The 13,475-nt window shown below is 44.6% G+C and overlaps 1 protein-coding gene across 1 annotated transcript; it reads left to right on the forward strand.

The window, feature by feature from the left end:
- Positions 1-270: 270 nt before the first annotated feature.
- Positions 271-12,177, forward strand: CYP2D6 (cytochrome P450 family 2 subfamily D member 6). Its single transcript, XM_028746836.2, has 9 exons — positions 271-595; positions 3,076-3,241; positions 3,842-3,994; positions 5,620-5,780; positions 5,875-6,048; positions 7,391-7,532; positions 8,862-9,049; positions 9,420-9,561; positions 11,444-12,177. Exons 1-9 carry the CDS (start codon positions 383-385, stop codon positions 11,620-11,622), a joined length of 1,518 nt encoding a protein of 505 aa, XP_028602669.2. The 5' UTR covers positions 271-382; the 3' UTR covers positions 11,623-12,177.
- The last annotated feature ends 1,298 nt before the right edge of the window (positions 12,178-13,475 follow it).

The following is a 13,475-nucleotide window of genomic DNA, read 5'->3' on the forward strand; positions in this document are numbered from 1 at the left end:
TGTGTTTGCTTCATATACTCAGCTGTGGGAGAAGTAAATTGGAAGTTTCTGCTCAGAGAGTGGGGCATTGTTCATCTTATAGCTTCTTTACCAGGAAGAACTCTGAGCTTCTTACCAGAAGCAGGACACAGAAAAAACAGCTCATTTTTTCTTAACAGATTCATTCTATTCTTCATTGGCCCTCCCACAATTTTTCCAGGAGTTACTTAAAAACAGAGAGAGAGGGGGAGGGAGGGAGCACAGGGATGTGTTAAGGAAGTAATTCTGACTTTAGCTATCATTTCTCTCTGTCTCTCTACGGGAACACAATACACATAGGAGGAACTTTTCAGACAAAAGGAAGTAAAAGCAGAAGGAGACTGAATCAGTGCAGGGAGAAATCATGGAGCCATTCCATTGGGTGTTCTCCATGCTCATGGCCATATGGAATAATCTCACTTTGCTGGTTATAGTATTCTCTTCGTTAACTCTGTCCTTTGATTTTATGAAGCGTAGGAAGCCTTGGCGCAACTACCCGCCAGGGCCAATTTCCTTGCCCTTTATTGGCACCCTTTTGCAGATTGATATGAGGAAGCCTCATCTTTCTTTCACTCAGGTAAGTGCCAAGGGAAAAAAGAGACCCGGATCATAGAATTGTAGAGTTGGGAGGGATCCCAAGGGTCATCTAATCCAACCCCCTGCAATGCAGGAATCTAAAGGATCTGTGACAGATGGCCATCCAACATCTGATTAAATGCTCCAATGAAGGAGAGTCCACCAGCTTCTGAGGGAGTCCGTTCTATAGCTGAACACCACCTCCCTCAGACTTCTTCCTCTGGTGCCCAGCAAAGAGTGCTGTGTTTGGGGAACAGAAGTGAAGAAGGTCAACCTGCCATTGGCTTGATTCCATATTGAGCTGCGGCAGTGAGTGTTTGCGGGGGGGGGGGACTTGTCTGTTTCCCCACAATTCCTTTGTGGCTTCTAATATTGGCTCATGCATGCTGATGGGGTGTTAGGCTTGTGTGTTATTCTGTTGCACCCTTGGAATGATATTTTGGTTTCACCTGCCTTGCCCCACGCCAGTCATTGCAGTTAGCCTCCTGGACATTTTAGCTCTGAATGGGCACAATAGAAGTATATTAAGTGTTGGTTACAGAACTGATTGACCAAATAAGAAACAGCAAATTTGAACTAGTTTGGGATAGTTCACAATTTTCAGTGTGAGTTCACAGCAGTCAACTGTCACATTGTTTTCTATTAGATGATATTGCTTTTAAACATATGGGTGGGTACATTGAGTTTAGCAGGGACCTGCAACAAGATGTTTTGAGGGTTGGCTCCAGCCTTTAACAGGAGGGCGCTCATTCAGGGTTCCAGGCAGCCTGTAACAGGACACTATCAGTGGTTTGGGTGGGTGGGTGTGTAGAAGGACAGGCAGCAAAGATGGGGAAGAAGAATGACTACTTTCCTCTTCCTTAGTAATAATAAAGAGTTTGAACTCAGGGCTGACTGCTGGCCCTGAATCTGAACGTTATTGCTATATTAGGAAGTTTTTAATGTTTGATGTTTTGTTACATTTTTATATGTGCTGGAAGCTGCCCAGAGTGGTTGGGGAAACACAGCCAAATGGGTGGGGTTTTATTATTATGATGATGATGATGATGATGATGATGATGATGATGAAGGGAGAGGAAGAGATTTTTTGCTACTGAGAATGAAAATATTTATTCTTTTTCATTTCCTCCATCCTGAAACCTCCCCATATAGTGGACGGAGGAGATATTTGTAACCTTTTAGTGCACATTCTTCCAACTCTAATCAAAACTCTAGAATACAATAACCCATGAAAAGCAGTGGTGGTGGGGGGAGGCTTAATCCTTCCCCTCCCCCCAAAAATGACCACATCAACATTCTTCTAAGAAAATGAGGACAGGTCCCCGTGCTGTAGGGCTGTTCCTAATAAAGCTTTTATTTTCATTGAATTGTTGTGTGAGGGAGCAACCTTCTTTAATTGTGAATGGTGGATATAAATCTACAGAAGACTATATATAAAGAGTTAGGTGCATAGTAGCAGGAAGGTTTAATAACTGGAATTGGTGCATGTTTTATAAGAATGATTAACAACAACCGACCCACCAATTCAAGCATTCATTAATTTCCTTATTAGAATTAAAGATGCTTGAGTGAAGAGTAGAATTCTTTCTTCTGTGTACAATAAAAAGAGGACTGTTTTGATTTAGAGAAATGTCATATAAAACCACTATTAGCAGTTTAACCCTGTTGAGTTTGATTGGATGTAAGTTTATGGCTGGAGTCTCATTTTCGTAATTTTAAAACTGATTTAGAGAAACACTAGACATACTAAGTAGGGGAGTGCATGCGCCCAACATTACAAGGACAGTCCAGTATTGGAAGGGTTAGCCATCTTCCACCTGCTGAAAGAAAAAGGAACCCATGAGATGAAAGAGGGGTACCTTGAAGTTGGCCACCAGCATTTAGCACCTGGGCAACTGACATAGCAGACACACAGGTAATCTGGTCACAGCCTGCATCACTAGGTTGTCATTTGTTGTATTTCTGGTCAAATAATTATTATCCAAAACTTGCATACAGGGCCATATTTAGCAGATGTGGTGCCAGGGTGCAAATATCCGCCCAGCACCCCCAAATTACCATGGATAATGTTTTTTTTTGGGGGAGCTATGCAGTGCCAGCCATCGGGGGGGGGGGGCGCAACTCTCCCCCATGCCGCTGTGGGAGAGCGATCACCACAGAGGCTTGGGAGGGAAGCTGCACGCCCACCAGCCACATAGTTGGCGGGGCGCAGCTTCCAGCCTAAGCCTATGCGGGGATCGCTCTATTCTCACGGAGACAAGCTGCATGCCCGCCAGCCATATGGTTTCTGGGGCGCAGCTGGCGGGCATGCAGGGAAAGGGGAGGCCACCGGCAAAGCCGCACAGCTCCCCCACTCGCTGGGGCGCCCCTGAGAGGCCAGCGCCCTGGCACGACGCACCACTAAGCCCTATGGGAAAGACGGCTCTGCTTGCATACCTAGATATAAGCATATGGACATTTTATGCTGTCATATATTTTCAGCTGTCTAAGAAGTACGGGAACATTTACAGCCTGCAAGCCTTCTATACCAATGTCGTGGTGGTGAATGGATTCAAGCTAATGAAAGAAGCTTTAGTCCACAAGTCAGAGGATTTTGCTGATCGTCCTGATGTGCCTGTCCAGAGTTATTTGTCAGGATACAAGCAAGGTATGTCTGGCTTTGTCAGTCCAAGGTGCTGAAGGAGATGGGAAGAAGGCAAACCAGTGAGCATCCCTCCCGTCTGTTGGCAATAAAGCAATTCAAACAGGAAGAGTGAGAATTAAAGAACCTCACTGTTTTTCTTGAGGTTCAAAAGCTCATTGAATGTGAATGATAAGAGCTGTTCGGCCCTGAAACAAACTCTCACAGAAGGTGGCGGACTCTCCCTCATTGAGGATGGATGTCAAAGATTCTTTAGCTGTGAATGGCAGGGGGGTGGACTGTTTCTCTGATTGAGGAGCTTCATGACTGATTTGGATTTGAGTCTCTCCCAGATTCTAGTCCAACACCAAACTGACTCTCATTTAAGAGAGAATGAAAATAATTTTAGACATTAAAGCAATAGTGCCTTGATACAGAGTATGAGCAAACTTTGTCCACCAGCCATGTAATACATTTTCCCTTTCTTTTTGTTTGTTTACCGAGTCTGATCTGGTTCAGTGTCTGATGATTGATCTCCAGATGTAATAATTTTAGCCAGTAAGAGCTGACTCATATGAAGTAATATTATGTCAGCATTTTAACCGCTTCAATTTTATGCCCTCTTAGGACTCGTATTTGCAAAGTATAATCATGCCTGGAAGGAGCAGAGGAGGTTTCTTGTCTCAAACTTGAGAGATTTCGGAATGGGAAAGAAATCCCTGGAATGGCGAATGATTGAGGAAGCTGGCCATCTGTGTTCTGCATTCCGTGCTGAGGGAGGTTGGTTAAACCTAGGAATGTGGGAAGTGGGAAATGTGCTTAATTCAAAATGTTTACATTCTTATTTATTTATTTAATAAAAAGCATACACTGTCTGATGGTTTAAAAAACCCTTAAAACAATAACATGATCAATAAGAATAAATAATAATAATTGAAGACTTTAAAAAAGTTAATATTATGTTGCATGCCACCCCAATCTCTGAGCGGTGTGAGATTCCAGGGGTTCTGAGAGCTTACCCAGGCTTGTGTTTCCTTCAGGAATAAGGCACATGTCTTTATGATATATGGTTTATTTACATATATGATATATGGTTTATTTACGTATATCTAGAGACGCGGGTGGCGCTGTGGGTAAAAGCCTCAGCGCCTAGGGCTTGCCGATCGAAAGGTCGGCGGTTTGAATGCCCGCGGCGGGGTGCGCTCCCGCTGCTCGGTCCCAGCGCCTGCCAACCTAGCAGTTCGAAAGCACCCCCGGGTGCAAGTAGATAAATAGGGACTGCTTACCAGCGGGAAGGTAAACGGCGTTTCCGTGTGCTGCGCTGGCTCGCCAGATGCAGCTTTGTCACGCTGGCCACATGACCCGGAAGTGTCTCCGGACAGCGCTGGCCCCCGGCCTCTTGAGTGAGATGGGCGCACAACCCCAGAGTCTGTCAAGACTGGCCCGTACGGGCAGGGGTACCTTTACCTTTTTTATAACAAAAAAAAATCCTTCCAGTAGCACCTTAAAGACCAACTAAGTTAGTTCTTGGTATGAGCTTTCGTGTGCATGCACACTTCTTCAGATACCTAGTGTGCACGCACACGAAAGCTCATACCAAGAACTAACTTAGTTGGTCTTTAAGGTGCTACTGGAAGGAATTTTTTTTGTTTTGACTATGGCAGACCAACACGGCTACCCATCTGCAACTGGAACTTTTTTATAACCTGAGCCTATGATGGATTGGCTCACAGCATTAACACCCCAAGAAGGTCTTGTTTCTCCCATAGCTGCAGCCTTGAATCCCAGCAGAAATCAGGCCTGGCTCTGACTCTCTGCCTTCCCAGCCTGCCCCTCTTGCACCCAGCTCCCAGCCCCCTGTCTTTCTAACTAGCAGACTGTTGAGGGAGGGAAGCCCACCCCTTTGGTTTCTGGTACCTAGCCACTTCCTTTGTTCCCTTAATGGCCCATACTTAGCAGGCTATTACTAGGCTGGCCTGCTTATTCCAGCAATTGAATCCATGCTGGATCCAGGAATTAGATGGAGGATCAGGCATACAGTCTAAACCCCCCCCCCAACTCATAACAATAACAATACACTAAAAGCAGATTAAAACTCGCATGAACTTTCAAAATATCTGGGTTGGCTTGCCTAAACAAAAATGCTTTAGTAGGTGCTGAAGAGGGTGCAGTGCAGGTGCATGCCTAATATCAGTAGCTAAAATGTATTTCTCCCATCTCTGTCAAAGAACTCCACCAGTAAAAGTCCGGAGTGTTGTGCTTCAGACCTTAGGTTCGATTTCCAGAGAGTTTTGAATTTGGAACATTTATAAGTGTACATTAAAGAGAGAAAAGCAAATGGAGCCATGGTGGTTAGGGCAGGGCAGGGGCGATGAATCACCAACCCACTTCTTTTTCTCTTTCAGACCATCCATTTGACCCTCAGTTTATTATAAACAATGCAGTTAGCAATGTGATCGCCTCTATGACTTTTGGCTATCGCTTTGACTACAAAGACCAGAAATTCCAGGAGCTGCTGCACTTATTTGAAGACTGCATTCAAGATGCATCGGGATTGTGTACTCAGGTGTGGAAAACTGCTGCTTCCTCAGAAATATTGTTCTTTAGTGACTGTATCTCTGTACCAGGTGTAATGGATGTTCTTTTCCATTCTGCATCAGCTCATTAATATGATACCTTGCTTGCTGCACATCCCACCACTGGAACAGATAGTCTCTAAACACCAGATGGGTTTGTACAACTACATAGAAAACATTCTGAAGGTGCACGTGAAAACCTGGGATTCATCCTGCAGGAGGGACATCATTGATGCTTTTCTGGAAGAAATAGAAAAGGTAGGATGTTGGTATTTTGTAGTTCCAGCCCAAGGTACATACAATTCTATACAGTGGTACCTTGGTTTACAACCATAATCCATTCCAGAGGTCCGGTTGTAAACCAAAACAGGTGGTAACCCAAGGTGTGCTTTCGCCAATGGGGCCTCCCCCCCAAAATTGGTTGTAATCCAAAAAAAAATTTGGATGTAATCCTAAAAAAGGGACACAAACTTCCGGGTTTGACATGGTTGTACAGTGGTACCTCGGGTTAAGTACTTAATTCGTTCCGGAGGTCTGTTCTTAACCTGAAACTGTTCTTAACCTGAAGCACCACTTTAGCTAATGGGGCCTCCCACTGCTGCCGCGCCGCCGGAGCCCAATTTCTGTTCTTATCCTGAAGCAAAGTTCTTAACCTGAAGCACTATTTCTGGGTTAGCGGAGTGTGTAACCTGAAGCATATGTAACCTGAAGGGTATGTAACCCGAGGTACCACTGTCATCCAAAACGGTTATAATCCAAAGCGGTTGCAAACCAAGGCTACCACTGTAATTGGTTCTAACTATTAATTTAAAACCTTAGTTAAATCAGCAACTCACTGTTCAGTGCATCTCTCCATGGGCATAGCCGGGGGGGGGCAGGGGGCAGCTGCCACCCCCAATTAATAAAATTCAATAAAAATACATAGCAAACTGAGGTTCTGCCCCCCTCTAACAAAAATCCTGGCTATGCCCATGCATCTCTGTGTGTGCCATACCTGATTTGTGGAGCAGTGGGGTTGCAGCCCTGACCCAGGAGAGGACCCAATACCTCTTGGGATCTCATGAGGTGTTATGGCTTGGTCTCTCCCACAAATGCGAGACAACTCTAGCTGTTTATTATTTCAAATTCATTGCTAAAACAACAAACTAGGACATAGCTCCTCTACTCATCGTCCTCCCCAGAAGATGGAGTTGCCCAGACTGAGCTCCTCCCCCTTCCCCTGTCACTCTGGCCCTGTCTTTCGTCTCCCCTTTGTTCAGAGCTCAGATCACAGATGCTCTCCCCCTCCTCTCTGCCTTCCGCTGTCAACTGTTCTCTCTCTATGCCTGTGTCTTCTTCTGAGCTTCGCTGACACGAGGCCTCAGAATCTCCTTGGAGAAAAAGTGGGATGTAAATGTAATAAATGGATAAATATGCCACCACTCCAGGACCTCAGAGAGTGGCAGCACTGCTAAGAGCACCTTCCTTGCCCAACTGGGCAGGTCTGTAACTGATATGACTCTATTACTGGAAAGTCCAGTCTCTTTGACACTTTCTGCATGCTATATAGGTGCCATAAGATTTATTTATTTTTTGAGATGCATATCGTTTGTCTTCTCAGAGGAAGAAAGATGTGAAGACAAGTTTCAATCATGACATCCTTCGTCTAATAATTACTGAACTTTTTGCTGCTGGCACTGAAACTGTTGCCACCACTCTGCGCTGGGGCCTGCTGTACATGATCCAAAATCCAGAAGTCCAGAGTAAGTACTACTGCAGCTGCTATATGCTAAAAAAAGAAGAAGAAGAAGAGTTTGGATTTGATATCCCGCCTTTCACTCCCCTTCAGGAGTCTCAAAGCGGCTAACATTCTCCTTTCCCTTCCCCCCCCACAATAAACACTCTGTGAGGTGAGTGGGGCTGAGAGACTTCAGAGAAGGGTGACTAGCCCAAGGTCACCCAGCAGCTGCATGTGGAGCGGAGACGTGAACCCGGTTCCCCAGATTACAAGACTACCGCTCTTAACCACTACACCACACTGGCTCTAAAAAGAGAGATTTTAGTGCCAGTTTCTGAAAGAGCAGCTATATTAGGATGGGAATTTGAGTTTCGACAGAGATGTACAATATGCAAGAAGCCATTGGGCTTCTTGTTGTCACTGAATTAAGGGCACATCTGTAGCTGCTCTTAGTCTTTGGTAGCAAAGATGAAACTGGTATTCTAAGACAATTTATTATGGCAAACTTTTTCATAGGGCACAATCATAGTCCAGTTCCTGTCCACAGAATGCTCCTCTTCCTCCTCTTCTAATTGGGCCTTCTTGTGTGCCAGTCTCTAGCCTGAGCTCTCCTTGAGATGCTCTCTTGCCTAGACAGGGCCTCCTGCTGGAACTCCAGCTCAGGTTTGAACCACCATCCAGCTGTGACCACTTGGAACAGAACATGTCCTTGTTCATAAAAGCATTTTAACAGGAAATAAGGTATTCTCCTATCTGCAGGTTGCTGATTCCACAGGAAAGATCAAGTGTAGCTCCCAGCAGCATGGGATCCGCACACACATTTATAGGTTTCCCATCAACAGCACAGAACATCTCCCCTTAAGGATAATGCACTGGCTTTTTACATGCTAACTGAGCCAAATTCAAGTTTTTGTTATATAAGGCTCCAAATTGTTTGGGGACCAACTTACTTGGACTGCTCCCCCCCCCACCATAGTTGCTTGATTTTTATATTCAGCTAGAGAGGCACTATCAAAGGTAGCACATGATATTCACCTTGCTTCTACAAGTAATAAGCTGTTTTGTTTGTGCACCTAAGTTCCTTGCCTATGCGAAGGAAGTACCATCAATACACCAAGTTTCAGACACCTGCTGAAGACCTTTCTGTTTGTACCTGTCTTTTCTGATGTATAGCTCAACCTATCAGTTACTGTGTAGCTCAACCTATCAGTTACTGTGTGTCTGGATGATAAGTACTTTTATGCTGTTCTGTGGGTGCATTATGTTCACTGCCTATATAGTTTGCTTATTGTGTGGTATATATGTCTGTAAAATAAATAAATGGGAGAACAATGAACGTGTGCTTCCTTTCTAGGTAAAGTCCAAAAAGAAATTGATGATGTGATTGGCAAGAACAGGTCAGCCACCATGGGGGACCAGGCAACCATGCCTTACACTCATGCTGTGATAAATGAAATTCAGCGATTTGCTGATGTTTCTCCATTGATGCTGCCTCACATGGCGTACCGGGACACGACATTACAAGGCTTCTTCATCCCAAAGGTATAAGTTTTGCTAACAAAGTAAAGGTATTCTGAAGAGAAGCAGGCAGACTTTTTCTTTTTTGCATGGAGTTGAACCAAATTTAAACTGCTTTATTTATTCACTGATCCCAAACTTAAGATTTCTCAAATGCCTTGAATCTGCATGGGAAATGAACTCCTAAACTGCTTGGAAATATGCCCAGAAAGCAGGCGTCAAGCGGAAAACTGCTCAGACCTGTGTTTTCTAGGCACGGCACAAGCAGAAGGGCGGACGAGCCCATTGTCTCCAGAAGCCTAAGATATTTCAAAATAGAGACAGGATATAAGGAAAATACAGTGCTGTTGATTGTAATCCTTTTACCAAATCCTCTTTCTTTGGACACACTTAGGGTACCACGGTCATCTTCAACCTGTCATCTGTACTGAAGGATGAAACTGTGTGGGAGAAGCCTTATGAGTTTTACCCAGAGCATTTCCTTAATAAAAAGGGGGAATTTGTGAAACGAGAGGGCTTCCTGCCTTTCTCAGCAGGTAAATCCAGAGGACTAAAAGCTGGGATATTTACTGTTTCATAATCACACATTTTAATATTGCAAGTGTTTTTTTCATGGTCACATTATAAGGGCTTCTTCAGACACAGTCCTTTGGGGTGTGGACAGTGCCAGATTTACGTATAAGCTAAACAAGCTTAGGGCCCCACTCTCTTGGGGGCCCCCAAAAAATTTAAAGGGAAAAAACCTGGATGTACATTCTCCAAAATATAAGATAAAAAGCAAATAAACATTGATAAAATACATATTTTGTCATGTGCAAATGGCTTGAGATACCTATTAGGTCCATAAATTACCATATAACATATATTCAACACAAAAAACAGCGACAATTTGTTGTTGACAAAGGACAGCTGGACATATAAGGGGCCCCATTACCTTTAGTAACTTAGGGCTTCATCAAACGTAAATCCAGCCCTGGGTGTGGAGAGAGAGATCTACCCCTAAATCTTCGTTGTGGAGATACAAATGTTTGTGCTCACAATTATGCTCCCACTGAAGAGAAGTCACATTTGTGCAGCACTCAGAACAGCTATTTCCTTCTGGCAGTTTCCCCTTGTCCCATTCTTTTCCAAGGGGAAACCTGCTCTTTAGCGGTAGATCGGAACAAATGTTGATCCAGGGAAAACCCAAATTGCTGTTTGTTCGAATTGAGTGTTAAAGAGTGGTTTTGCCCAGGGGGAAGCAGCAGGACAAGAGGAAGTGTACATAAGCCTAAACCACAACCTCCTTCTTTAGTTTTCAGAGGGAGGATAGCCCCATTCAGCATGGGTTGAATCCCTATCCACTGATCTGCCTTTCAAATCTTTGTCTTTTCTGGATTAAGCTTCAATTTACGTGGCTCTTGGAGGAGTGCCAGCCCTCAGTGCACCCCCCCCCCCCAGTTTGCCAGCCCTTGTTTTAAGACTTGGCTATAACAAAACAACAACAACAACTTATTACTTGTACCCCGCCCATTTGACTGGGCTGCCCCAGCCATCCTGAGTGGCTTTCAGCAGAATATTAAACAAAACAAAATATGACACATCAGATTGTGATAGATGGTTCATCCAATTATGGTGTGGAGAAATACAGGAGACAAATTTTTATCTCCTTCTCATAGAATAAAAATGCAAATCAGGCAAAAAAATTGATTGGCATTCAGGATAGACACAACAAAATAATTCACCACACAGTGCAATTCACTTCCTGAAGACATGGGGACGGCCTGGTCTGCGGTCGCTGCAGAATTAGGTCAGGAATCAGAATAAGGTGACAGAATTCTGTGGTAGAACAGATGGAATAATTTCAAAATTGTAAGTCACTTTTTATGAGACATTAGCATCACCATTGCTGTGACCCTGTCACTGCCTCTGAGACTTGATCTGAAATGCTCATAAAAGCAACTGATGGCAAAAGATAGGGAGAGGGCCAAAGTCCAGTGGCAGAGCCTCTGCTTTGCATGCAGAAGGTTCCAGGTTCAATCCTCAGCATCTCCAGGTGCTGGAGAGACCCCTGTCTGAAATTCTGGAGACCCAGTCAGTGCCGACAATACTGAACTAGATGGAGCAATACTGAACTCAGTATAGGGCAGCTTCCTGTGTTCTTGCTCCACTTCCCTCTCCCCAATCCCCATACAGTTTGGGTGTCTTCAAAATGATTTTCTTCTTAACTGGTGGCTTTGCTCATTTGGCCCCTCACACCAGTGCCGTATGTCTTTCTTTTCTTCAAAGGGTGTTGTGCACACCACCAACCACCTGTGAATTAACCATCTCCAAAGCACCTGTCTGGGGCCTTTCTGTGTAGGGTCTTGCAGTCTGCATGCTCACTGGAACAGCCACTTACGAAATGACACTTAGCTTGATGTCCTCTTTCTTTTTCAGGTTTGCGTGTGTGTCCAGGAGAACAGCTAGCCAGGACAGAGCTCTTCCTCTTCCTCACCAGCCTCCTTCAGCATTTCACCTTCTGCTTCCCAGAGAACCAGTCTAAACCTCAACAAGAATCTCGCTTTAGCTTGACAGTAGCGCCGCCACCCTTGCAGATCCAGGCTATTCCAAGATAACTATAGATACCTGCAACACACTTGTGCTGCACTCAAACTTATCATGTGGTTACTGAAATCTCACAGGGTGACCCAGATAATCACTTTCTCTCCCAGTTCACTGGAATTTAAATCTCACTTTGAACAATGACTCTTTTTGTTCAGAATTTCTAAAAGCATGCACAGTGATACCTTGGGATGCGAACGGGATCCGTTCCAGAGCCCCATTCGCATCCTGAATGGAACGTAAGACGCGATGGCATGTCTGCACGTGTGCGGGTCGTGTTTTGCTGCTTCTGCACATGCGTGTGACGTCATTTAGAGCATCTGCGCATGCGCGAGTGGCGAAACCTGGAAGTAATGTGCTCCGTTACTTCCAGGTTGCCGTGGAGCGCAACCTGAAAGTGCTCAACCTGAAGCACATTCAACCCGAGGTATGACTGTATATGTGCCTGGTCCTTTTAGACCATGATGGGGCAAAGACATTTGAACGAGCTGGATTCAGAAATATATCTTTCCCTTATTATTTTCAATCAAGTGATTACATATCTTATTAAACTGATTTTGTTCATATTATCCAAACTGCTCTTCCATCATTTTGAACTATCTATATCAGGGCAGTCCAACCTCTCAGACCAAGTGGGCTGCAAGAGGACTTCACGCACTGCTTTGTTGCAGCGGAGACAGGGAGCGAGGCCAAAATTTGACACCCAATAGCTCTCACACTGCCTTCCCAAAGCAAGCTAAGTGAGGTGCTGGGCTTTGGGAAAGGTGTGACCATATCATTAATGTCCTTGCAAGCGAGGGAAGAATGGGGAGAGAACCAGCGCTAACTGGCTCTTCCTACCATTAGCTCTTCCCTTTGTGACCCCTGGCTCATCCTACCCCTGGCTTTGCCTTCTGTTAGCTGCCCCTGCCTTCTGGCCCAGCAGAAACAATGGTCCCCAGAAGCCACTGCTATCAAATACTCAGACTAGAAGCAGAGACTAGTCAGAGTGGAGGTGTGGTAGAGTCTGAGTGTTTTGGTTGACATGCAATTAATAATTTTAAAAAATGATCTGCCATGGAATGTGGTGACCCTCTAATTCTACGCTTTGGGGCAAGGACAGTTTGCTAGGTGGAAAAGGGGGTGGAAGGCATTTCCCCTTGTAGGGCAAGAACAAATAGTTGAATTTATGTAATCAGAAGTACGGCTGTACCTTGGAAGTCAAATGAAATCCGTTCCGGAAGTCCGTTTGACTTCTGAAATGTTCAGAAACCAAGGCGCGGCTTCCAAATGGTTTCCGATTGCACAAAAAACACACGTTCTAAAACCGGAACAGTCACTTCCAGTTTTCAAGCGTTTGGGAGCCGGAACGTTTGACTCCCAAGTATGACTGTATCTACAAAGCTGCCTTCTACGGGAGGGGAAAAACATCACTCAAGACAAAATGACACAAAGCAATAATTATATTTAAAAATAAATAAATACAATTAGTAAATCACAATGACTTTGAAGACTCCCTTCAGACATCTCCATGGTGATGAATTTGCTGTCTTCCCCTGCCACTTCAGAGGGAAGGAGAGAGTTGTTCAAATCTGTAAAAATTCATTTCAAAATCATAGACTTCTGGGACATTGGGATGCATTCTGTTATTTGGTGATTTCGAGGATGGGGAACCTGTGAACTTCCACCTTCCCCAGCCAGCATAGTCAGTGGTGATGAGAACCTTAGTATTGCAACCAGAGCTTTTTCTTCAGCTGGAACTCACTGGAACTCAGTTCCGGCCCCTCTCGGGTAGGTGCCATTCTAAGAGAACAAGGGAGGCGTTCATGGTGAGTTCTGCACCTCTTTTTCTAGAAAAATAGCAGATTGCAACAATGTCTGGAGGGCC

This window comes from Podarcis muralis, chromosome 10 (genome assembly GCF_964188315.1).
Source record: "Podarcis muralis chromosome 10, rPodMur119.hap1.1, whole genome shotgun sequence".
Lineage (NCBI taxonomy): Eukaryota > Metazoa > Chordata > Lepidosauria > Squamata > Lacertidae > Podarcis > Podarcis muralis.